The 25059-nt window shown below is 47.9% G+C and overlaps 1 protein-coding gene across 1 annotated transcript in view; it reads left to right on the top strand.

The window, feature by feature from the left end:
• supv3l1 (SUV3-like helicase) overlaps nt 1-25059 on the top strand; it is a 35538-nt gene that overhangs the window by 8590 nt on the left and 1889 nt on the right. Inside the window, exons 5-13 of the mRNA XM_078412755.1 lie at nt 1204-1372; nt 5895-6006; nt 9586-9663; nt 10420-10511; nt 12819-12999; nt 15310-15403; nt 17034-17253; nt 20368-20448; nt 23260-23436. Coding sequence (XP_078268881.1) covers nt 1204-1372; nt 5895-6006; nt 9586-9663; nt 10420-10511; nt 12819-12999; nt 15310-15403; nt 17034-17253; nt 20368-20448; nt 23260-23436 — 1204 coding nt within the window. The remainder of the gene's footprint in view (nt 1-1203; nt 1373-5894; nt 6007-9585; nt 9664-10419; nt 10512-12818; nt 13000-15309; nt 15404-17033; nt 17254-20367; nt 20449-23259; nt 23437-25059) is intronic.

The raw sequence follows: 25059 nt of genomic DNA on the forward strand, positions 1-25059 counted from the left end.
GTAGCACATCAGACTCTCTGGCAATGAAATACTTGCCGCTTTCTTGTGTAGCTTTATGTGTAGCTTTATGCCCCAGTGTGATTGACAATAATTGCTCCAGATTTTCTTTCTCTATACCATTAAGTACTGCCAAAACGCTGTTCTGGAAATCACAGTGGAACATGATGCCTGTTCAGAACAGAAAAAAACTGTTTTTCTGTTCCTTTATAGAAACAAGAGCTGCAGAGCTTGGTTTGCAGAAAAGGACCTTTAATCTAAGGCGGTAGAGTTGCTGCCTTACTGCGCCAGGGACCTGGGTTCATTCCTGACCATGGGTGCTGTCTGAATGGAGTTTCTACGTTCTCCCCTTGACCGCGTGGGTTTTCTCCGGGCGCTCCGGTTTCCTCCCACACTCCAATGACGTGCTGGCTTGTAGGTTAATTTGGCTTCGGTGAAAATTGTAAATTGTCCCTAGTCTGTAGGATAGTGCTAGTGTACGGGGATCACTGGCCGGCACGGACTTGTTGGGCCGAAGGGCCTTTCTCTGCTCTCTATGTCTAAAACTAAAAAGTAAAACTCAGCTGGTCAGGCAGCATCTCTGAAAAAAGACAGCATTCTCCAGAGATGCTGTGTGCGCTGCTGAGTTACTCCAACACTTTGCGTCCTTTTGTGTAAACCAGCATCTGCAGTTTCGTGTTTCCATACAGCTGAGAAGTCCCTGAATGGAGTCAGGCACTTTGGGGTTCTGGAAGGCATTGCAATGCAAATTCTTTCTGTTGGTTTAGATTTTTAGATTTAGATTTAGAGATACAGCGCAGAAACAGGCCCTACGGCCCACCGGGTCCGCGCCGCCCAGCGATGCCCGCACATTAACACTATTCTACACCCACAAGGGACAATTAAAAAAAATTTTTTTTAACATTTGCCCAGCCAATTAACCTACAAACCTGTACGTCTTTGGAGTGTGGGAGGAAACCGAAGATCTCGGAGAAAACCCACGCAGGTCACGGGGAGAACGTACAAACTCCATACAGTACAGCACCCGTAGTCAGGATCGAACCTGAGTCCCCGGCGCTGCATTCGCTGTAAGGCAGCGACTCTACCGCCGCGCCACCGTGCCGCCTCGTTGACGGGTGCGCACACGTGAGATGTGTTTTTGCCTCGCGGCTTATTGCCTCCACTTTGTCCCACGTCGCTAACGCTCAAAATATTCTTTTCCTCCAGGTATCCAGAGGCCAGGGCAATTCAGCGAAAGATTATTTTTCACGCTGGGCCGACGAACAGTGGGAAAACACACAAGGCCATTCAGAGCTTCTTCGCGGCCAAGTCAGGAGTCTATTGTGGTCCTCTGAAGCTACTCGCTCACGAGATCTATCAAAAGAGCAATGATGCTGTCAGTATGTCTGAGAATTCCTACCGTGACACAAGCTATTGTTCTACAGATTCTCAATTCGTTTCATATGGGAATAATTTAAACAGTAATCTCCTTCAGTGGGAAATGTGCTGCTGTATCTTATGTCAATAGTCTTATGTCAATAGAGGTGTGTTTTCTTGATCGCTGACCAATAATGCCTGGTGGAACATAGTACACAGTACTGGCCTTCAAACCACAATGCCATTCCTGAACCCGATGCCAAGTTCATCTAATCTCCTCTGCATAGGTGGGCGACCGACACGGTGGCGCAGCGGTAGAGTTGCTGCCTTACAGCGCCAGAGCCCCGGGTTTGATTCTGACTACGGGTGCTGTCTGTACGGAGTTAGTTTCTCCCCGTGACCACGTGGGTTTTCTCTGGATGCTCCGGTCCAACTTACCCACGCTGACCAACATGCCCCATCTACACCAGTCCCACCTACACCAGTCCCACCTGCCTGCTTTTGGCCCATACCCCTCTCTACCTATCCTATCCACCTTCCTATCAAAATGTTTCTTAAACGTAGCAGTAGTCCCTGCCTCAACCACCTCCTCTGGCAGCTTGTTCCATACACCCACCATCCTTTGTGTTAAAAAAAGTAATTACCCCTCAGATTCCCATTAAATCTTTCCCCCTCACCTTAAACCTACGTCCTCTGGTTCTCGTTTTTATTTCACAAAATGCTGGAGTAACTCAGCAGGTCAGGCAGCATCTCAGGAGAGAAGGAATGGGTGACGTTTCGGGTCGAGACCCTTCTTCAGACTGAAGAAGGGTCTCGATCCGAAACGTCACCCATTCCTTCTCTCCTGAGATGCTGCCTGACCTGCTGAGTTACTCCAGCATTTTGTGAATGTACCAGCATCTGCAGTTATTTTCTTACATTACTCCTCTGGTTCTCGATTTCCCTACTCTGGGCAAAAGACTTTTAGCCGATCTGTTCCTCTCATGATTTTGTACACTTCTATAAGATTACGTGTATTATTTAGTTATCTAGTAAGGATATGGAATCATTTCATTTCAGTTTAACAACCAGCTTTACTCCACCATTTTGCATATTTTCAAGAACTTTAATGAAATTATATTGAAGAAGTCAGTTGACTATCGTGTTCCTAGCGGGTTACTTGTTATGTAGGAAGGAACTGCAGATGCTAGTTTACAGCAAAGGTAGGCACAAAAAGCTGGAGTAACTCAGCGGGACAGGCAGCATCTCTGGAGAGAAGGAATGGGTGACGTTTTGGGTCGAGACCCTTCTTCAGACGTGAAACGCCACCCATTCCTTCTCTCCAGAGATGCTGCCTGTCCCGCTGAGTTACTCCAGCTTTTTGTGCCAATCTTTGGGGTTACTTCTTATGTTCTACTTTTTAAAGTGATCAACAAAACATATTGGGGAAATGTGAGGAGGAATTTATTTATGTAGAGTGATTATGATGTGGAACTCCCTGCCCAGTAAGAGTGGTGGAAATGGATTGCAAAACGCACTGAATGGATAGAAAATAATTTGCAGGGCTTCTGTCTTTAATTGAACTTTATCGTGCACTAAAGGTCGCACCTTTATCTGTCCGCTGTGGACTGCTTGATTGTAATCTGTATAGTTTTTGACTGGATAGCACGCGAGAAAAGGTATTTCACTGTACGTCGGTAGACTTGACTATACGTGTCCAATGGTGCTTTTATCTTCATGTGCAAACACACAGCAAGGCACATTCAATGCCTCCTTTGATTTATATCACGAGGACTGGATTACAAAAACTGAGATGTAATGCTGAGGCTCTATAAGGTGCTGGTCAGGCCGTATTTGGAGTATGTGAGCAAATTTGGGCCCCACATCTGAGGAAGGATGTGCTGGCTCTCGAGAGGGGAAGGAGGTTTCTACTGGTGGGAGAGTCTAGGACCAGAGGTCACAGCCTCAGAATGAAAGGGTGCTCTTTCAGAGAGGAGGTGAGGAGGGACTTCTTTAGTCAGAGGGTAGTTATTCTGTGGAACTCATTGACGCAGAGGGCTGTGGGGGCCAAGTCAGTGGATATTATTAAGGCAGAGATAGATAAATTCTTGTTTAGATAGGGTGTCAGGGGTTGTGGGGAGAAGGCAAGAAAATGGGATTGGGAGGCAGAGATCAGCCGTGATAGAATGGCAGAGTGGACTCGATGGGCCGAATGGTCTTATTCTGCTCCTATAACTTGTGATCCAGTGAAATTATTTTCTTACGTACAGGCCATTACAGTATAATAAATTAAACTAAACTATAGCAACATTTAAAGGACATTTGAATAGGTACATGAACAGGAACGGTGTGGAGGGATATGGATCAAATGTGGACAGGTGAGAGCAGCATAGATGGTTCATGGACAAGTTGGGCTGGGGGGGCCTGTTTGCATGTTCTCCCTGTGATCGCGTGGACTTTCGGTTTCTTCCCACATTCCAAAGTCGTGCAGGTTTGTGGGTTAATTGGCCTCTGTCCCCCGGGCGTTAGGAGGTGGCTCTAGAAATAGTGGAAGCATTGGAGATCATTTTTCAATGTTCTATAGATTCAGGATCAGTTCCTGTGGATTGGAGGATAGCAAATGTTATCCCACTTTTTAAGAAAGGAGGGAGAGAGAAAACGGGTAATTATAGACCAGTTAGTCTGACATCAGTGGTGGGGAAGATGCTGGAGTCAATTATAAAAGACGAAATTGCTGAGCATTTGGATAGCGGTAACAGGATCATTCCGAGTCAGCATGGATTTACGAAGGGGAAATCATGCTTGACGAATCTACTGGAGTTTTTTGAGGATGTAACTAGGAAAATTGACAGGGGAGAGTCAGTGGATGTGGTGTACCTCGACTTTCAGAAAGCCTTCGACAAGGTCCCACATAGGAGATTAGTGGGCAAAATCAGGGCACATGGTATTGGGGGTAGGGTACTGACATGGATAGAAAATTGGTTGACAGACAGAAAGCAAAGAGTGGGGATAAATGGGTCCCTTTCGGAATGGCAGGCAGTGACCAGTGGGGTACCGCAAGGTTCGGTGCTGGGACCCCAGCTATTTACGATATACATTAATGACTTAGACGAAGGGATTAAAAGTACCATTAACAAATTTGCAGATGATACTAAGCTGGGGGGTAGTGTGAATTGTGAGGAAGATACAACAAGGCTGCAGGGTGACTTGGACAGGTTGTGTGAGTGGGCGGATACATGGCAGATGCAGTTTAATGTAGATAAGTGTGAGGTTATTCACTTTGGAAGTAAGAATAGAAAGGCAGATTATTATCTGAATGGTGTCAAGTTAGGAGGAGGGGGAGTTCAACGAGATCTGGGTGTCCTAGTGCATCAGTCAATGAAAGGAAGCATGCAGGTACAACAGGCAGTGAAGAAAGCCAATGGAATGTTGGCCTTCATAACAAGAGGAGTTGAGTATAGGAGCAAAGAGGTCCTTCTACAGTGGTACCGGGCCCTGGTGAGACCGCACCTGGAGTACTGTGTGCAGTTTTGGTCTCCAAATTTGAGGAAGGATATTCTTGCTATGGAGGGCGTGCAGCGTAGGTTCACTAGGTTAATTCCCGGAATGGAGCGATTGGGCTTGTATACACTGGAATTTAGAAGGATGAGGGGGGATCTTATTGAAACATATAAGATAATTAGGGGATTGGACACATTAGAGGCAGGAAACATGTTCCCAATGTTGGGGGAGTCCAGAACAAGGGGCCACAGTTTAAGAATAAGTGGTAGGCCATTTAGAACGGAGATGAGGAAGAACTTTTTCAGTCAGAGAGTGGTGAAGGTGTGGAATTCTCTGCCTCAGAAGGCAGTGGAGGCCAGTGGTCCCACGTGGTCCCAGGGAGAAGGTTCAAACGGGTCTGTACAGCACCCGTAGCTGGGATCGAACCCGGGTCTCTGGCGCTGTGAGGCAGCAGCTCTACCGCTGTTCCTCGTAGAAACATAGAAAATAGGTGCCGGAGTAGGCCATTCGGCCCTTCGAGCCTGCACCACCATTCAATATGATCATGGCTGATCATCCAACTGAGTATCCTGTACCTGCCTTCTCTCCATACCCCCTGATCCCTTTAGCCACAAGGGCCACATCTAACTCCCTCTTAAACATAGCCAATGAGCTGAATGGCCTACTCCTGCACCTATTGTCTATTGTCTATTGTTAGATGGAACTGGAGTATGGGCGATTGATGATCGGCGTGGACTCGGTTGGCCGAAAACCCACGCTGTATCTCCAAACTAAACTAAGCTGGACTAGTCGGGCGAGATGTAGTCTCTATTCAGGAAGGGTGGATAATGATTTGAAGGTAAAGGAGAAAGATGGTGTCACATATTGTAAAGCGAACAGTGGACGTGTCGATACGCAAATTGTGAACATCCCGCCTTTGACCAGCTAAAAAAAAACCAACTTGTCTGGCAGAATCTCCGAAGTTATCAAGAGTACAAATGCTCAAAAGTACAGATGCTCAGCTTTTTAGAAGGGCCTCAAAACCCTGCAAGGTATTTGAACTGCGTGTGCTTTATTTCAAGGGCGTGCCGTGCGACTTGGTGACTGGGGAAGAGCGAACCTTTGTTGCTTCAGACGGAAGGCAGTCGACCCACATCGCCTGCACCATTGAAATGTGCAGCGTAACGACACCATGTATGTGCAACCCCTCTTCTCCATCACCTTTTGCCTGTACTTCTGTACCGAGTGACGTTTCGGAGCCTGGTTTATCCTGTTGTTAGCGTGCTACGCTTTGCTTTCCAGTTTCATTGATAACTTGGAGAAATAAGCAAACAAGCGTGGAAATAGACACATTACCATTAGAGTTTAGAGAGTGACAGCGTGGAAGCAGGCCCTTTGGCCCACCGAGTCGGCGCCGACCCGCGATCACCCCTTGCACTTGCACTATCCTACACACGAGAGACAATTTACAATTCACAGAAGCCAATACACCGACAGGCCTGCTCCTACAAACTTTTGGAGTGTGCGAGGAAACCGGTGCACCCGGAGAAAACCCACGTGGTCCCAGGGAGAAGGTTCAAACGGGTCTGTACAGCACCCGTAGCTGGGATCGAACCCGGGTCTCTGGCGCTGTGAGGCAGCAGCTCTACCGCTGTTCCTCGTAGAAACATAGAAAATAGATGCCGGAGTAGGCCATTCGGCCCTTCGAGCCTGCACCGCCATTCAATATGATCATGGCTGATCATCCAACTCAGTATCCTGTACCTGCCTTCTCCCCATACCCCCTGATCCCTTTAGCCACAAGGGCCACATCTAACTCCCTCTTAAACATAGCCAATGAACTGGCCTCAACTACCTTCTGTGGTAGAGAATTCCACAGATTCACCACTCTCTGTGTGGAAAAAAAACTTTCTTATCCTTAAACTGTGACCCCTTGTTCTGTACTTCCCCATCATCGGGAACAATCTTCCTGCATCTCGCCTGTCCAACCCCTTAAGAATTTTCTATAAGAAGTTTCTATAAGATCCCCCCTCAATCTTCTATAAGATCCCCCCTCAATCTTCTAACTTCCAGCGAGTACAAGCCGAGTCTATCCAGTCTTCATATCCAATCCAATCCAATCCAATAGAACTTTATTGTCATTCGGTACAAGTACCGAACGAAATTTCAGCAGTCTCAAAACACAACAAAAAAAAGAAAAAAGTACACAGGACACACAACCCCACCCCAAAGTCCTGCCATCCCAGGAATCAATCTGGTGAACCTTCTCTGTACTCCCTCTATGGCAAGAATGTCTTTCCTCAGATTAGGAGACCAAAACTGTACGCAATTCTCCAGGTGTGTCTCTATCCAGCTCTTTACCTGCATTAGTTCCATATCAGATGACCAATCACAATGTCCTTTTGCCATAAGAATTGGCTGTGTGGCCCTCTTGTAGCAGTTTTATTAATTCTAGGAGGGGAAGGATTTTGTAATAGTGGTGGTGGTGGTGATTCTGGTGAGCGAGATGTTGGGGAGGAGTGGCAGTGGACCGACGCTTCCCAGCAGGACATTGTACAGGGATATTGCAAGGAGAGAGGCAGTGAGTGTGGAAGGGGCTTAGCGCATGTGGAGCCAACTAAATCAGCACAGTGGCGCAGCGGTGTGTTGAAAGTTGTCATATGTTGAAAGACTGGAGCGACTAGGCTTGTATACACTGGAATTTAGAAGGGTGAGGGGATCTTATCAAAACGTATAAGATTATACGGCAGGAAACATGTTCCCAATGTTGGGGGAGTCCAGAACCAGGGGCCACAGTTTGAGAATAAGGGGTAGGCCATTTAGAACGGAGATGAGGAAAAACCTTTTCAGTCAGAGAGTTGTGAATCTGTGGAATTCTCTGCCTCAGAAGGCAGTGGAGGCCAGTTCTCTGAATGCATTCAATAGACAATAGACAATAGGTGCAGGAGTAGGCCATTCAGCCCTTCGAGCCAGCACCGCCATTCAATGCGATCATGGCTGATCACTATCAATCAGTACCCCGTTCCTGCCTTCTCCCCATACCCCCTCACTCCGCTATCCTTAAGAGCTCTATCCAGCTCTCTCTTGAAAGCATCCAACGAACTGGCCTCCACTGCCTTCTGAGGCAGAGAATTCCACACCTTCACCACCCTCTGACTGAAAAAGTTCTTCCTCATCTCCGTTCTAAATGGCCTACCCCTTATTCTCAAACTGTGGCCCCTTGTTCTGGACTCCCCCAACATTGGGAACATGTTATCTGCCTCTAATGTGTCCAATCCCCTAATTATCTTATATGTTTCAATAAGATCCCCCCTCATCCTTCTAAATTCCAGTGTATACAAGCCCAATCGCTCCAGCCTTTCAACATACGACAGTCCCGCCATTCCGGGAATTAATCTAGTGAACCTACGCTGCACGCCCTCCATAGCAAGAATATCCTTCCTCAAATTTGGAGACCAAAACTGCACACAGTACTCCAGGTGCGGTCTCACCAGGGCCCGGTACAACTGTAGAAGGACCTCTTTGCTCCTATACTCAACTCCTCTTGTTACGAAGGCCAACATTCCATTGGCTTTCTTCACTGCCTGCTGAACCTGCATGCTGCCTTTCATTGACTGATGCACTAGGACACCCAGATCTCGTTGAACTCCCCCTCCTCCTAACTTGACACCATTCAGATAATAATCTGCCTTTCTATTCTTACTTCCAAAGTGAATAACCTCACACCTATCTACATTAAACTGCATCTGCCATGTATCCGCCCACTCACACAACCTGTCCAGGTCACCCTGCAGCCTTATTGCATCTTCCTCACAATTCACACTACCCCCCAACTTAGTATCATCTGCAAATTTGCTAATGGTACTTTTAATCCCTTCGTCTAAGTCATTAATGTATATCGTAAATAGCTGGGGTCCCAGCACCGAACCTTGCGGTACCCCATTGGTCACTGCCTGCCATTCCGAAAGGGACCCATTTATCCCCACTCTTTGCTTTCTGTCTGTTAACCAATTTTCTATCCATGTCAGTACCCTACCCCCAATATCATGTGCCCTAATTTTGCCCACTAATCTCCTATGTGGGACCTTGTCGAAGGCTTTCTGAAAGTCGAGGTACACCACATCCACTGACTCTCCCTTGTCAATTTTCCTAGTTACATCCTCAAAAAATTCCAGTAGATTTGTCAAGCATGATTTCCCCTTCGTAAATCCATGCTGACTCGGAACGATCCCAAGAGAGAGCTAGATAGAGCTCTTCAGGATAGCGGAGTCAGGGGGTATGGGGAGAAGGCAGGAACGGGGTACTGATTGAGAATGATCAGCCATGATCACATTGAATGGCGGTGCTGGCTCGAAGGGCCGAATGGCCTACTCCTGCACCCATTGTCTATTGTCTATCGGTAGAGTTGCTGCCGTACAGCACTTGCACCGCTGGAAACCCAGGTTCGATCCCAACTACGGGTGCCGTCTGTACGGAGTTTGTGCGTTCTCCCCGTGACCGCGTGGGTTTTCTCCGGGTTTCTCCAGTTTCCTCCCACACTTCAAAGACGTACAGGTTTGTACGTTAATTGGCTTGGTATAAGTGTCAAATTGTCCCTCGTGTGTGTAGGATATAGCTAATGTGCAGGGATTGCCGGTCGATGAGGACTCGGTGGGCCGAAGGGCCTGTTTCTGCGCTGTATCTCTAAATTAAACTAAACAGAAAGCCTGTGAATAGATGGAGGTCCTGGCGAGTGTCCTGTGTGGAAATTCACTCAGTGCGTTGCTTTTGCAGATGAAATTGCTGTAATCGATGAAATCCAGATGATTCGAGATACTTCCAGAGGATGGGCTTGGACCAGGGCACTATTAGGTACGTGTTCCGTGTCAAACTGAAGTGTGCTCCACATGTGCTCAATATTTCCACCAAACCATACCTGTGTGATTATATGGACTTGGCAGTATCTCGAGTAAAGTTTGAAGGGACTGTATTCAACTTCCGAAGACACAAAATGCTGGAGTAATTCAACGGGTCAGGCAGCATCTCTGGAGGACATGGAGAGGTGACATTTCAGGTCGGGAATCAATAGACAATGGGTGCAGGAGGAGGCCATTCGGCCCTTCAAGCCAGCACCGCCATTCAATGTGATCATGGCTGATCATTCTCAATCAGTACCCCGTTCCTGCCTTCTCCCCATACCCCCTGACTCCGCTATCCTTAAGAGCTCTATCCAGCTCTCTCTTGAATGCATTCAGAGAATCGGCCTCCACTGCCTTCTGAGGCAGAGAATTCCACAGATTCACAACTCTCTGACTGAAAAAGCTTTTCCTCATCTCAGTTCTAAATGGCCTACCCCTTATTCTTAAACTGTGGCCCCTTGTTCTGGACTCTCCCAACATTGGGAACACGTTTCCTGCCTCTAACGTGTCCAACCCCTTAATAATCTTATACGTTTTGAATCAGTTTGAAGAAATCCTTCTTCAAACTGATGAAGGGTCCCGACCCGAAAGTTACTCCAGCACTTCCTGTCTTTTTCTGTAAACCGACATTTGCAGTTCCTTCTTGAGCCTCGTCTGTTTTAGGTGCGTTTGACTTTTGCCCGGTCATCTGGTCATATTTTCAATGCAGGTCTTTGTGCCGAAGAAATCCATATCTGTGGAGAAGCTGCAGCCATTAACTTTGTGACGGAGCTGATGTACGACACAGGAGAGGAGGTGGAGGTGAGCTTCATGGATCAGGTTGGAATCTCAGAGGGGAAAAAGGATTGATCTAAAGAGTGCAGGAGCAATACAGCAAAATGGCTGAACTGTTCAGCTTTGCATCCGGACATGGTTGCCGACAGCAGACTGTTGTTTGTAATTTGGCAATCAGGCTTTCCGGTGGAGCAGCGGTAGAGTTGCTGCCTTACTGTGCCAGAGTGTGATCCTGACTACGGGTGCTGTCTGTACGGAGTTTGTCCGTTCTCCCTGTGACCGGGTTGGGTTTCCCAGGGGGTTCGATTTCCTCTCGCATTCCAAAGACGTGCAGGTTTGTCGTTTAATTGGCTTCTGTACATTGCCCCAGATGTGTAGTTTAGTTTAATTTAGTTTAGTTTAGCTTAGAGATACAGCCCCTGCTTTTAGAGTTGCTGATCTGGATAAGCCATTCAGCATCCTGGAAATAAATCAACAATATATAGTAAGCATGTGTTCCTTCTTTCCTCCAGTTCTATCTGTCCTCTCCTCACTCTCAAAGCAGCATTTACCGAGGTAAAGTGAAAAGCTTTTGTTGCGTGCTAACCAGTCAGCAGAAAGTCAATAAGAACTAACAATGGAGCCATTTACTGTGTACAGATACATGATGAAGGAATAACATTTAGTGCAAGGTAAAGCCAGCAAACTCCGATCAAGGATAGAACGAGGGTCTCCAAAGAGGTGGATAGATGGTAGTTCAGCACTGCTCTCTGGTTGTGGTAGGATGATTCGGTTACGTGATAACAGCTGGGAAGAAACTGTCCCTGAATCTGGAGTTGTGCGTTTTCACACTTCTGTACCTTTTGCCTGATGGGAGAAGAGGGAGTGGCCAGGGTGCGACTCGTCCTTGATTATGCTGCTGGCTTCTGGTCGTATTCCCTTTCCTTTAAGATGTCTCTGCAAGCATTCTGTAAATTCCTTGACCAGGCACCAGGGTGGCAACACACCATCCTGAATTCATGTCTATTATTGCAGATGCTCCGTCTATCTCCCTCTCTCTCGAATCTCCTACCACTATTTTCCTTCGAATGACTCCCCTTGCCTTGTGCTGTCATCTTGACTTTTACTGGATTTAGTTCAGTTTAGAGATACAGAGCAGGCCCTTTGGCCCACCGAGTCCGTGCCGACCAGCAGTGCCGACCAACCAGTACACTAGCACTATCCTACACACTGGGGACAATTTTACAATTTACAGAAGCCAATTAACCTTCAAACCTGAACGTCTTTGGGAGGAAACTGGAGCACCAGAGAAAACTCACGGGGTTACAGGGAGCACGTTCAGACAGCACCTGTAGTCAGGATCGAACCCAGGTCTCTGGTGCTTTTAGACAGCAACTCTACTTCTGCGCCACCGTGCCACCCATTTTTACGCAAGATTCTAACACCAGCGGTTCCTTATGTCTACAGAACTGCACGTTAGTTTTAAACAAAGATACCAGAGGAGCAAGATGGACCACTCCTTTGAAATCGCCTATACTGAAGTGTAGTACGCAAAGGAGCGTAACGTCCGCCATTTTAGTACGCAAAGCCCACCGGCCGCTATGCCTGTCATAGTGTAATCAGCGTTTTGGGGGAACAGTATGTGTGATGATACCGTACAAATGCAGAATATACTCCTCTATCAATTCACAGACTTTTGTTATTTTTCTTTTTACAATACAATACGATACAATATATCTTTATTGTCATTGTACAGGGGTACAACAAGATTGGGAATGCGCCTCCCATACGATGCAATAAATTAATTAGCTAGTCTATTAATTTAAGCAACCCAATGAAACAAATTGTAACAGTTTTAAGACAGAATAAAGTGCAAGTAGGTCTGTGCCGGTTCGCTGTGCGATGTGACCATCCGGCTCAGCAGGACCGGTTCATATCAGCTATGGCCCTGGGGATGAAGCTGTTCCTGAGTCTGGAGGTGCGGGCGTAGAAGGCCTTGTATCGTCTGCCCGATGGTAGAAGTTCGAACAAACTGTTGCAGGGGTGTGAGGAGTCTTTGTGGATGCTGGTGGCTTTTCTGAGGCATCGTGTGTTGTAAATGTTTCTGCACGTTTCTGCCTACTAAAATGCCGCCATGACATACTACGGCGTTTAGGGTCGAGTGGTCTATCTTGCTCTGCTCTATTATCTTTGGTTTTAAATGATATAACTTAATGTGAGCATTTCCACAAGCTTGTCTGCGGATTAGGACTGGCGTTTGTAGCATATTCATGCAGAGTTAGTGACACTTTGAGTGACTTGCTCTGCCACACATTTCTTTGGGAATGGTTGCCAGTAAGTTGATGTTTCAACTAGGTTGAGATGTACGAGCGGCTGACTCCTTTGACTGTTCTGGACTCGGCACTGGAGTCTCTCGACAACCTGCATCCTGGAGACTGCATCGTGTGCTTCAGTAAAAACGACATCTACTCTCTGAGTCGGCAGATTGAAACTCGTGGACTGGAATGTGCGGTGATATATGGCAGTCTTCCACCAGGTAAATAATACTTTCTGCTACGGTGTAATACTGGTGTGGTGTTTTCTCCGAGATCTTCGGTTTCCTCCCACACTCCAAAGATGTACAGGTATGTAGGTAAATTGGCTGGTAAATGTAAGAATTGTCCTTAGTGTGTGTAGGATAGTGTTAATGTGCGGGGATCGCTGATTGGCGCGGACCCGGTGGGCCGATGGGCCTGTTTCCGCGCTGTATCTCTAAACTAAACTAAACTAAATTAAATAAACAAGGTTCTGTTACTGGCAAATCAAGCCCAATGAGGTTTAATTTAGTATAGTTTCGAGATACAGCACGCCCCACTGAGTCTGTGCCGACCAGCGATCGCCTTACACTAGCATTACCCGACACTCACACGCACTGGGGCGAATTTACAATTTTTACCGAAGCCAATTAATTGACAAACCTGTACATCTTTGGGGTGTGGGAAGAAACCGGAGATCCCGGAGAAATATCCCGGGGGAGAACATACAAACTCCACGCAGACGGCAGCCGTAGACAGGATCGAACCCGGGTCCCTGGCGCTGTAAGGCAGCAACTCTACCGTTGCGCAACTGTGCCGCGGTGCTGATCGAAATTTTAGTTTCGCTTGGAGATGCAGCGTGGAAACGTGTCCCTCGCCCACCACCCCGAGTCCACGCTGACCAACGATCAACTCCTACACTGGTTCTAGAGGCAATTTTCCAAAGCCAATTAACCTACAAACCTGCACGTCTTTGGAATGCGGGAGGAAACCGGACCACCTGGAGAAAACCCACACATTCCCAGGGAGAACATGCGAAGGCATGGAAAGCACCCGTAGTCAGGATTGAACCCAGATCTCTGGCGCTGTGAGGCAGCAACTCTACCGCTGCGCCACCGTGCCGCCATAAGGCACGCCCGATAGTGTTGAAGGAAACTTTAGTTCAGTTTAAAGACGCAGCGTGGAAACAGGCCCTTCGGACGACTAATCAAATCATACTATACCTAAGCACAATCATAAATAAAGTACAAAGGTGACACAATCGCAGTGCAAGTGTAGTAGACTTCACCAAGCCAGTACACAAAGAGTTGCCATGTTTCCAGCGCCATCTTGTGCCTTTCAAGTTTTAAGTTCTTAAAAGCATAAGGTGCGACACAGCCCAGACCATCACGCAAACCTACCTCCCTTCCATCGACTCCAATTCCACCTCACGCTGCCTCGGCAAGGCCACCAGCATAATCATGGACAGATTCCACCCTTCCTCTTCTCCCCTCTCCCACTAGGCAAAAGATACAGAAATGTGAAAACGCACACCTCCAAATTCGCGGGCAGTCCCTTCCCAGCTGTTATCAGGCAACTGAACCATCCTACCAACAACCAGAGAGCTGTCCTGAGCTTCTATCTACCTCATTGGAGACCCTCGGGACTATCTTTGATCTGACTTTACTGGGGTTTATCTTGCACTAAATGTTATTCACGTTATTCCCTTTATCATGTACCCGTGCACTGTGGTTGGCTCGATTGTAATCATGCATTGTCTTTCCACTTACTAACACACAACAGAGACCTTTCACTGTACCTCGGTAAACTCAACTCAACATTTCTTTTCCCAAGCTTTATTTTTTTTGTACATTTTCCTGTGAAATCATCAAATGAGAGGAAGTGACATGAAACCACAAACTGGTCTTCAGGCCACAAACAAACAGCATGGTGCATGGAGCAGTCTATAGACAATAGACAATAGGTGCAGGAGGAGGCCATTCGGCCCTTCGAGCCAGCACCGCCATTCAATGTGATCATGGCTGATCATTCTCAATCAGTACCCCGTTCCTGCCTTCTCCCCATACCCCCTGACTCCGCTATTCTTAAGAGCTCTATCTGGCTCTTTCTTGAATGCATTCAGAGAATTGGCCTCCACTGCCTTCTGAGGCAGAGAATTCCACAGATTTACAACTCTGACTGAAAAGGTTTTTCCTCATCTCAGTTCTAAATGGCCTGCCCCTTATTCTTAAACTGTGGCCCCCGGTTCTGGACTCCCTCAACATTGGGAACATATTTCCTGCCTCTAACGTGTCCAACCCCTTAATAATCTTATACGTTTCGATAAGATCTCCTCTCATCCTTCTAAATTCCAGTGTATACAAGCCTAGTCGCTCCAGTCTTTCAACATATGACAGTCCCGCCATTCCGGGAATTAACCTAGTAAACCTACGCTGCACGTCTAGCTGACAATAGCTGTGGGTGGTGGCACCTGTGGGGAGAGTATCCAGGCGGTTGTATTGCATTGGGTTTGCGGCTCTATCTACTGATTCTGTCTGTATCTTCGCCCACAGGAACAAAATTGGCCCAAGCAAAGAAATTTAATGACCCAGACGATCCCTGCAAGATCATGGTTGCCACCGATGCCATTGGGATGGGCTTGAACCTGTGAGTATAACCGCTAAATCTGTGACGTTGAGGCAGCGCAGTGGCACGGCAGTAGAGTTGCCGCCTCACAGCGCCTGAGACCCCTGTTCGGCCCTGACAACGGGTGCTGTCTGTACGGAGTTGGCACGTTCTCCCCATGACCAGCGTGAGCTTTCCCCGGGTGCCCCGGTTTCCTCCCACGCTCTAAAAGACGTGCAGGTTTGTAGGTGAACTATCTTGTAGGTGTAGGTCCCTCGTGTGTACTGTGTGCCAGTGTAACTGGGGTCGCAGGTCGGAGCGGACTTGGTGGGGCCAAGGGCTCCTTTCTGTGCTGTATCTCTAAAGTAGTGATAGCGGCATGGTGGCGCAGCGGTAGAGTTGCTGCCTTACAGCGAATGCAGCGCCGGAGACTCAGGTTCGATCCTGACTACGGGCGCCGTCTGTACGGAGTTTGCACGTTCTCCCCGTGACCTGCGTGGGTTTTCTCCGAGATCTTCGGTTTCCTCCCACACTCCAAAGACGTACAGGTATGTAGGTTAATTGACTGGGTAAAATGTAAAAATCGTCCCTAGTGTGTGTAGGATAGTGTTAATGTGCGGGGATCGCTGGGCGGCGCGGACTCCGTGGGCCGAAGGGCCTGTTTCCGCGCTGTATCACTTAAATCTAAATCTAAAATCTAAATCTAAATCTAAACTAAACCAAACCAAAATAAAATTAAAATAAACTAAAATAAGATTTGCAGGTGAGGGGGCTTTGGTTGGTAGATGGCTGGACAAAGGCCTGAGATGGAAACGCACCGTGTGAAATATGGGCAGGGCCGTTTTTACAGCATTTATGGGCCCCCGGGCAAAGCAGTGTACTGGGGCCCCTACCGTTACTCTCCCCCACCCCTCTTTCCCTACCAGCCCCCCCCTGTCGTGCCGGCGAAAAGCACTTACCGAAAAGCACTTAGTGATGGACTTATCATATCATATCATATCATATATATACAGCCGGAAACAGGCCTTTTCGGCCCACCAAGTCCGTGCCGCCCAGTGATCCCCGCACATTAACACTATCCTACACCCACTAGGGACAATTTTTACATTTACCCAGCCAATTAAGCTACATACCTGTACGTCTTTGGAGTGTGGGAGGAAACCGAAGATCTCGGAGAAAACCCACGCAGGTCACGGGGAGAACGTACAAACTCCTTACAGTGCAGCACCCGTAGTCAGGATCGAACCTGAGTCGACGGCGCTGCATTCGCTGTAAAGCAGCAACTCTTTAGGGTGCTACATTGTTGCGAAAAGCACTTACAGATCGCTGTGAGAAGCACTTAGTGACCGAAAATGTTGTGAAAAAAGCACTTATTGAACCTACATTTTTAAAGTAGTATTTATTTATTGCAAGTCACTTAACATACACAGATCAGCATGGGGCCCCTATGCTCGTGGGCCCCCGGGCAAGTGCCCATCAGGCCCATGCGTTAAGACGGCCCTGAATATGGGGAGACGAGGCGTATTGATTTTATTTTCTTTCTGCGCAGAAATTTTCTGAGCTCTTATGTGTTTCCAGCAGTTTTGTTTTTTACAAGCTTCCAATGGCAGCGCTTTTTATTTTTTGGCTTTTCGATAATGGACTTGCAACGCATTCGCTTTCTTTCGTGCAGGAGTATAAAAAGGATTATTTTCAATTCGCTGATGAAGCCGAGCGTGAACGAGAGGGGGGAGAAGGAGATGAACAGGATCACCACTTCCCAGGCCCTGCAGATCTCAGGCCGAGCGGGCAGGTTTTCCACGGCGTTCAAGGAAGGAGAAGTCACCACGATGCATCGAGCCGACCTCCCAGTGCTCCAAGAGATATTGAGTCAGGCCGTCGATCCCATTGAGGTGATCACCTTCCTTCAGCTTAGTTTCGGTGTAGAGACGCAGCGTGGAGAAGGGCCCTTCGGCCCACCGAGTCCGTGCCGACCTAGCGATTCCCACGCACTAACACTGTCCTACAGGTAGGCACAAGAAGCTGGAGGAACTCAGCGGGACAGGCAGCATCTCTGGAGAGAAGGAATGGGGGGACGTTTCGGGTCGACACCCTTCCCCTGAGACAATGGTCGACACCTCGAACAGCGGATACCAACGGGATCCCACTACAGGCCACATCTTCCCATCTGCACCCCTTTCTGCTTTTCACAGAGACCGTTCCCTCCGCAACTCGTCAACTCGTCCCTTCCCACCCAAACGACCCCCTCCCCTGGTACTTTCCCCCGCAACACCTGTCCCTTTACCTCCCCCCCTCGACTCCATCCAAGGACCCCGACATTCTTTTCAGGTGAGGTGCACCTCCTCCAACCTCATCCGCTGTTCCAGGTGTCAACTTCTGTAAATCGGCAAGACCGAGCACAGGCTCGGCGATCGTTTCGCTGAACACCTCCGCTCAGTCCGCCTTACCCTATCTGATCTCCCGGTGGCACAGCATTTTAACTCCCCCTCCCATTCCCAATCTGACCTTTCTGTCCTGGGCCCCCTCCATTGTCAGAGTGAGGCCCAGCACAAATTGGAGGAACAGCACCTCATATTTCGCTTGGGTAGCTTACACCCCAGCAGTATGAACATTGACTTCTCTAACTTCTGATAGCCCTTGCTTTCCCTCTCTCTCCATCCCCTCCCCCTTCCCAGTTCTCCCATCAGTCATACTGTCTCCGACTACATTCTATCTCTGTCCCGCCCACTCCCCTGACATCAGTCTGAAGAAGGGTCTCGACCCGAAACGTCACCCATTCCTTCTCTCCAGAGATGCTGCCTGTCCCGCTGAACTTACTCCAGCTTTTTGTGTCTACCTTCGATTTAAACAAGCATCTGCAGTTCCTTCCAGCACTATCCTACGCACACATGAGGGACAATTTTACCAAGCTAATCAGCTGACAAACCTGTATGCCTTTGGAGTGTGAAACATAGAAAATAGGTGCATGAGTAGGCCATTTGGCCCTTCGTGCCAGCACCGCCATTCAATATGATCATGGTTGATCATCCAAAATCAGTGCCCGATTCCTGTTTTCTCCCCATATCCCTTGATTCCGTTAGTCCAAAGAGCTATATCTAACTCTCTCCTGATTACATCGTGGGAGGAATCCAGAGCACCTGGAGAAAACCCACGCAGGTTCATAAGTTTATATGTTCTGAGAATTAGGGATGATCTTATAGAGGTGTACAAAGTCATGAGAGGAATAAATCGGGCAACACAAGAGTCTCTTGCTCAGAGTTGGGGAATCAAGAACCAGAGGATGGAGATTTAAGTTGAGGGGGGAAAGATTTAATAGGAACCTGAGGGGTAACATTTTCTTACAAAGGGGTGGTTGGTGTATGGAACGAAATGCCGGAGGAGATAGTTGAGGCAGGCACTATCGCAACGTTTAAGAAACATTTACATGGATTGGTTTAGAGGGATATGGGCCAAATGCAGGCAGCTGGGACTGTGGTAGATGGGGCGTGTTGGCCGGTGTGGGCACATTGGGCCGAAGGCCCTGTTTCTACGCTGCAAGACTCTATGACTCTAACCCTAAACCATGGCTTGCTGGAGGCCTTGAAGGGCAGGAACGTATCCCGGACAAGGGTGGCTGTTTTAACTCACATTTGCAATTACTGAATGGAACACAAAGTAACAATTGTAAATGGTTACTAGACGGAAAAGGAAAGAATTGTGGCAAGGTAAATCCCTTTTATAATGTCTTTGTGCGTGCAGAATTGATCCTGCAGTACACCTCTAGTTTGTACAGGTTGAGCTGTACTATTGATAACATTTGTATTACTTCAAGAAATTAATTTCTCCAGAAGAATGAATAAAACAAACTACTGCCTCTAGTCAAGCTGCCTCAGGAAGAAGTGTCAAGGACGAGTCGCACCCTGTCCACTCTCTCTTCTCCCCTCTCCTATCGGGCAAAAGGTATAGAAGCGTAACAGCACACTCCTCCAGATTCAGGGACAGTTTCTTCCCAGTTGTTATCAGGCAACTGGACCGTACTAGCAACAACTAGAGAGCACTATGTGGGACCTTGTCGAAGGCTTTCTGAAAGTCGAGGTACACCACATCCACTGACTCTCCCCTGTCAATTTTCCTAGTTACATCCTCAAAAAATTCCAGTAGATTTGTCAAGCATGATTTCCCCTTCGTAAATCCATGCTGACTCGGAATGATCCTGTTACTGCTATCCAAGTGCTCAGCAATTTCGTCTTTTATAATTGACTCCAGCATCTTCCCCACCACTGATGTCAGACTAACTGGTCTATAATTACCCGTTTTCTCTCTCCCTCCTTTCTTAAAAAGTGGGATAACATTTGCTATCCTCCAATCCACAGGAACTGATCCTGAATCTATAGAACATTGAAAAATGATCTCCAATGCTTCCACTATTTCTAGAGCCACCTCCTTAAGTACCCTGGGATGCAGACCATTAGGCCCTGGGGATTTATCAGCCTTCAGTCCCATCAGTCTACCCAAAACCATTTCCTGCCTAATGTGGATTTCCTTCAGTTCCTCCATCACCCTAGGTTCTCCGGCCCCTAGAACATTTGGGGGATTGTGTGTATCTTCCTCAGTGAAGACAGATCCAAAGTAACGGTTTAACTCATCTGCCATTTCTTTGTTCCCCATAATAAATTCCCCTGCTTCTGTCTTCAAGGGACCCACATTTGCCTTGACTATTTTTTTCCTCTTCATGTACCTAAAAAACCTGAGTCTCCGGCGCTGCATTCGCTGTAAAGCAGCAACTCTACTGATGCGCCACAGTGCCACTTATCTGTACACTGCAAACAGCTCGATGGTAATCATGTATCGTCTTTCCGTTGGCTGGTTGGCACGCAACAAAAGTTTGTCATTTCACCACCGTGCACGTGGCAATAAACTAAACTAAACTAGTGCTCGGCTAGTGGTCTGTGGAAGGGGACCGGCAGAGGTAAAGGCAGAGGTGCGTTTACGTGAAGTACTTATTTAATTGTGATGATCTTTTCAAGGTGGCAGGATTACACCCGACCGCTGACCAGATCGAGATGTTTGCCTATCAGCTGCCGGAGGCCACGCTGTCAAACCTGCTTGTGAGTCCTGCACAAAGATGTTCATGTTATAGGAGCGGAATTAGGCCATTCGGCCCATCAAGTCATATGTTGAAAGACTGGAGCGACTAGGCTTGTATACACTGGAATTAATAGACAATAGACAATAGGTGCAGGAGGAGGCCATTCAGCCCTTCGAGCCAGCACCACCATTCAATGCGATCATGGCTGATCACTCTCAATCAGTACCCCGTTCCTGCCTTCTCCCCATACCCCCTAACTCCGCTATCCTTAAGAGCTCTATCCAGCTCTCTCTTGAAAGCATCCAACGAACTGGCCTCCACTGCCTTCTGAGGCAGAGAATTCCACACCTTCACCACCCTCTGACTGAAAAAGTTCTTCCTCATCTCCGTTCTAAATGGCCTACCCCTTATTCTTAAACTGTGGCCCCTTGTTCTGGACTCCCCCAACATTGGGAACATGTTATCTGCCTCTAATGTGTCCAATCCCCTAATTATCTTATATGTTTCAATAAGATCCCCCCTCATCCTTCTAAATTCCAGTGTATACAAGCCCAATCGCTCCAGCCTTTCAACATACGACAGTCCCGCCATTCCGGGAATTAACCTAGTGAACCTACGCTGCACGCCCTCCATAGCAAGAATATCCTTCCTCAAATTTGGAGACCAAAACTGCACACAGTACTCCAGGTGCGGTCTCACCAGGGCCCGGTACAACTGTAGAAGGACCTCTTTGCTCCTATACTCAACTCCTCTTGTTACGAAGGCCAACATTCCATTGGCTTTCTTCACTGCCTGCTGTACCTGCATGCTTCCTTTCATTGACTGATGCACTAGGACACCCAGATCTCGTTGAACTCCCCCTCCTCCTAACTTGACACCATTCAGATAATAATCTGCCTTTCTATTCTTGCTTCCAAAGTGAATAACCTCACACTTATCTACATTAAACTGCATCTGCCATGTATCCGCCCACTCACACAACCTGTCCAAGTCACCCTGCAGCCTTATTGCATCTTCCTCACAATTCACACTACCCCCCAACTTACTATCATCTGCAAATTTGCTAATGGTACTTTTAATCCCTTCGTCTAAGTCATTAATGTATATCGTAAATAGCTGGGGTCCCAGCACCGAACCTTGCGGTACCCCACTGGTCACTGCCTGCCATTCCGAAAGGGACCCATTTATCCCCACTCTTTGCTTTCTGTCTGTCAACCAATTTTCTATCCATGTCAGTACCCTACCCCCAATACCATGTGCCATAATTTTGCCCACTAATCTCCTATGTGGGACCTTGTCGAAGGCTTTCTGAAAGTCGAGGTACACCACATCCACTGACTCTCCCTTGTCAATTTTCCTAGTTACATCCTAGTTACAATTTAGAAGGATGAGGGGGGATCTTATCGAAACATATAAGATTAATAAGGGGTTGGACACGTTAGAGGCAGGAAACATGTTCTCAATGTTGGGGGAGTCCAGAACCACTGGCCACAGTTTAAGAATAAGGGGTAGGCCATTTAGAACGGAGATGAGGAAAACCTTTTTCAGTCAGAGAGTTGTAAATCTGTGGAATTCTCTGCCACAGAAGGCAGTGGAGGCCAGTTCTCTGAATGCATTCAAGAGAGAGCTAGATAGAGCTCTTAAGGATAGCGGAGTCAGGGGATATGGGGAGAAGGCAGGAACGGGGTACTGATTGAGAATGATCAGCCATGATCACATTGAATGGTGGTGCCGGCTCGAAGGGCTGAATGGCCTCCTCCTGCACCTATTGTCTATTGTCTAAGTCCATTCTGCCATTCAATCGTAGCTGATCTATCTGTCCCTCTCAACCCCATTCTCTCGCCTTCTCCCCACAACTCCTGACACCCTCACTGATCAAGAATCATATCATATCATATCATATCATATATATACAGCCGGAAACAGGCCTTTTCGGCCCTCCAAGTCCGTGCTGCCCAGCGATCCCCGTACATTAACACTATCCTACACCCACTAAGGACAATTTTTACATTTACCCAGCCAATTAACCTACATACTTGTACGTCTTTGGAGTGTGGGAGGAAACCGAAGATCTCGGAGAAAACCCACGCAGGTCACGGGGAGAACGTACAAACTCCTTACAGTGCAGCACCCGTAGTCAGGATCGAACCTGAGTCTCCGGCGCTGCATTCGCTGTAAAGCAGCAACTCTACCGCTGCGCTACCGTGCCGCCCAAATCTTGTCAATCATCGGCGTAACAATATCCATTGACCTGGCCTCCACAGCCCGTCCGTGGCAATGAATTCCACAGATTCACCACCCTCTGATTAAATTAAATCCACCTCACAATATCTTTTCATTCGAATCATTCAATGGCTGGCTTAGTTTAGTTTAGAGACACAGCATGGAAACAGCCCACCGAGACCGCGCCAACCATCGATCGCATGTTCAACATTAGTCCCATGTTATCCATTTTCTCGTCCATTCCCTACGCACTCGGGGCAATTTACAGAGGGCCAATTAACCTTGAAACCCGCACGTCTTTGGGATGTGGGAGGAAACCGGAGCCACCCAGAGGAAACCCTCGTCATCACAGGCAGAACGTGCAAACTCCGTACAGACGGGACCCCTAGTCGGGGTTGAACCCGGGTCTCTGGCGCTGCGAGGCGGCAGCTGTACCGCTGCGCCACGCAGTGGCAGGGAGAGCGTGCAAACTCTGCACAAAGAGCACCTGAGGTCGGGATCGAACCCGGGTCTCTGGTTGAGCTGTGAGCTCCACCGTGCTCTGACTTTCTGCCGGTATAAAATTAACCTTGACCTTCCTTGTTCTCTAATCTTTCTCTGGGAACAGGATATCTTTGTGAGCCTCTCACAGGTGGATGGGCTCTATTTTGTCTGCAATATCGATGATTTCAAGTTCCTGGCCGATATGATCCAGCACATTCCACTGAATCTCCGTGCGCGATACGTCTTTTGCACAGCGCCGATCAACAGGAAGCAGCCCTTTGTCTGCACGTCTTTCCTAAAGGTACGTCACGCGTGTTTCCAGCTGTGTTTCCAGCTGTGTGTGTTGTGGCCACACTCTTCTGGAATTTAGACGGATGAGGGGGGATCTTATTGAAACAAATAAGATAATTAGGGGATTGGACACATTAGAGGCAGGAAACATGTTCCCAATGTTGGGGGAGTCCAGAACAAGGGGCCACAGTTTAAGAATAAGGGGTAGGACATTTAGAACGGAGATGAGGAAGAACTTTTTCACTCAGGGAGTGGTGAAGGTGTGGAATTCTCTGCCTCAGAAGGCAGTGGAGGCCAGTTCGTTGGATGCTTTCAAGAGAGAGCTGGATAGAGCTCTTAAGGATAGCGGAGTGAGGGGGTATGGGGAGAAGGCAGGAACGGGGTACTGATTGAGAGTGATCAGCCATGATCGCATTGAATGGCGGTGCTGGCTCGAAGGGCTGAATGGCCTACTCCTGCACCTATTGTCTATTGTCTATTCTAACAACTAGGGAGCGGTCCTGAGCTACTATCTCGACCCGAAACGTCACCCATTCCTTCTCTCCAGAGATGCTGCCTGTCCCGCTGAGTTTCTCCAGCTTTTTTGTGTCTACCTACCACCTACCTCGTTGGAGACCTTTGGACTATCTTTAATCGGACTTTACTGGACTTTATCGTGCACGGAACGTTATTCCCGTCATCCTGTATCTGCACACTATGGATGGCTCGATTGTAGTCGTAACCCCTGACGCCGTACTAATCAAGAATCTGTCAAACTCTGCTTTCAAAATACACAATGACTTGGCCTCCACAGCCACCTGTGGCAATGAATTCCACATTCGCCACCCTCTGGCTGAAGAAATTCCTCCTCCTCTCCTTTCTAAAGGTACGTCCTTCTATTCTGAGGCTGTGTCCACTGGTCCCAGACTCTCCCACGGGTGGAAACATCCACTCCACATCCACCCTGTCCAGGACTTTCACTATTCGGCAAGTTTCAATGAGGTTCCCCCCTCCCCATCCTTGTGAACTCCAGCGAGTCCAGGCCTAGGGCCGCCAAGCGCTATGTTCACATAAGAGCACAAGAGCAGAATCGGGCCATGCAGCCCGTCGAGTCTACTCCACCGGAAGGCACAACATGCTGGAGTAACTCAGCGGGACAGGCAGCATCTCTGGAGAGAAGGGACGGGCGATGACCCTTCTTCAGACTGCTCCATGGCTGATCTATATTTCCCCTGTCAACCCCGTTCTCCTGTTGTAGTTCGTGCCCTATGAACAGAATAGTCAGACAACCGAATTCGTTTAACCTCTTTATTCTACTCACCCAGGTGGGAGAGAACCTAGATACTGGAGCGTTCAGAAACGCTCAGGCAGCCAGTGTAGCCTCTCTCTCCGAAAGCTAGCATTTACACACCTTTTATACCCTAAATACATGTGCCAGTATTTTTCCATCACTGCCTTATATGGCAAGTTTACAATGCCCTATAAATCTTTATGTGTTTTTCGGGACCTCCCTCTTCTTTCTTGGGAACAAAGGGCAGTCCATATGGCAAGATGTTCTTCTTAACACTTCAAAGCTTTGAGGCCAGTTGCTGATATCAGAGGATACGATCAGCCATAAACCGCGCTTCCATGCTCCAGGAATAATCCGAGCTGG

The sequence above is a fragment of the Rhinoraja longicauda genome, chromosome 16 (assembly GCF_053455715.1).
Source record: "Rhinoraja longicauda isolate Sanriku21f chromosome 16, sRhiLon1.1, whole genome shotgun sequence".
Taxonomy (NCBI): domain Eukaryota; kingdom Metazoa; phylum Chordata; class Chondrichthyes; order Rajiformes; family Arhynchobatidae; genus Rhinoraja; species Rhinoraja longicauda.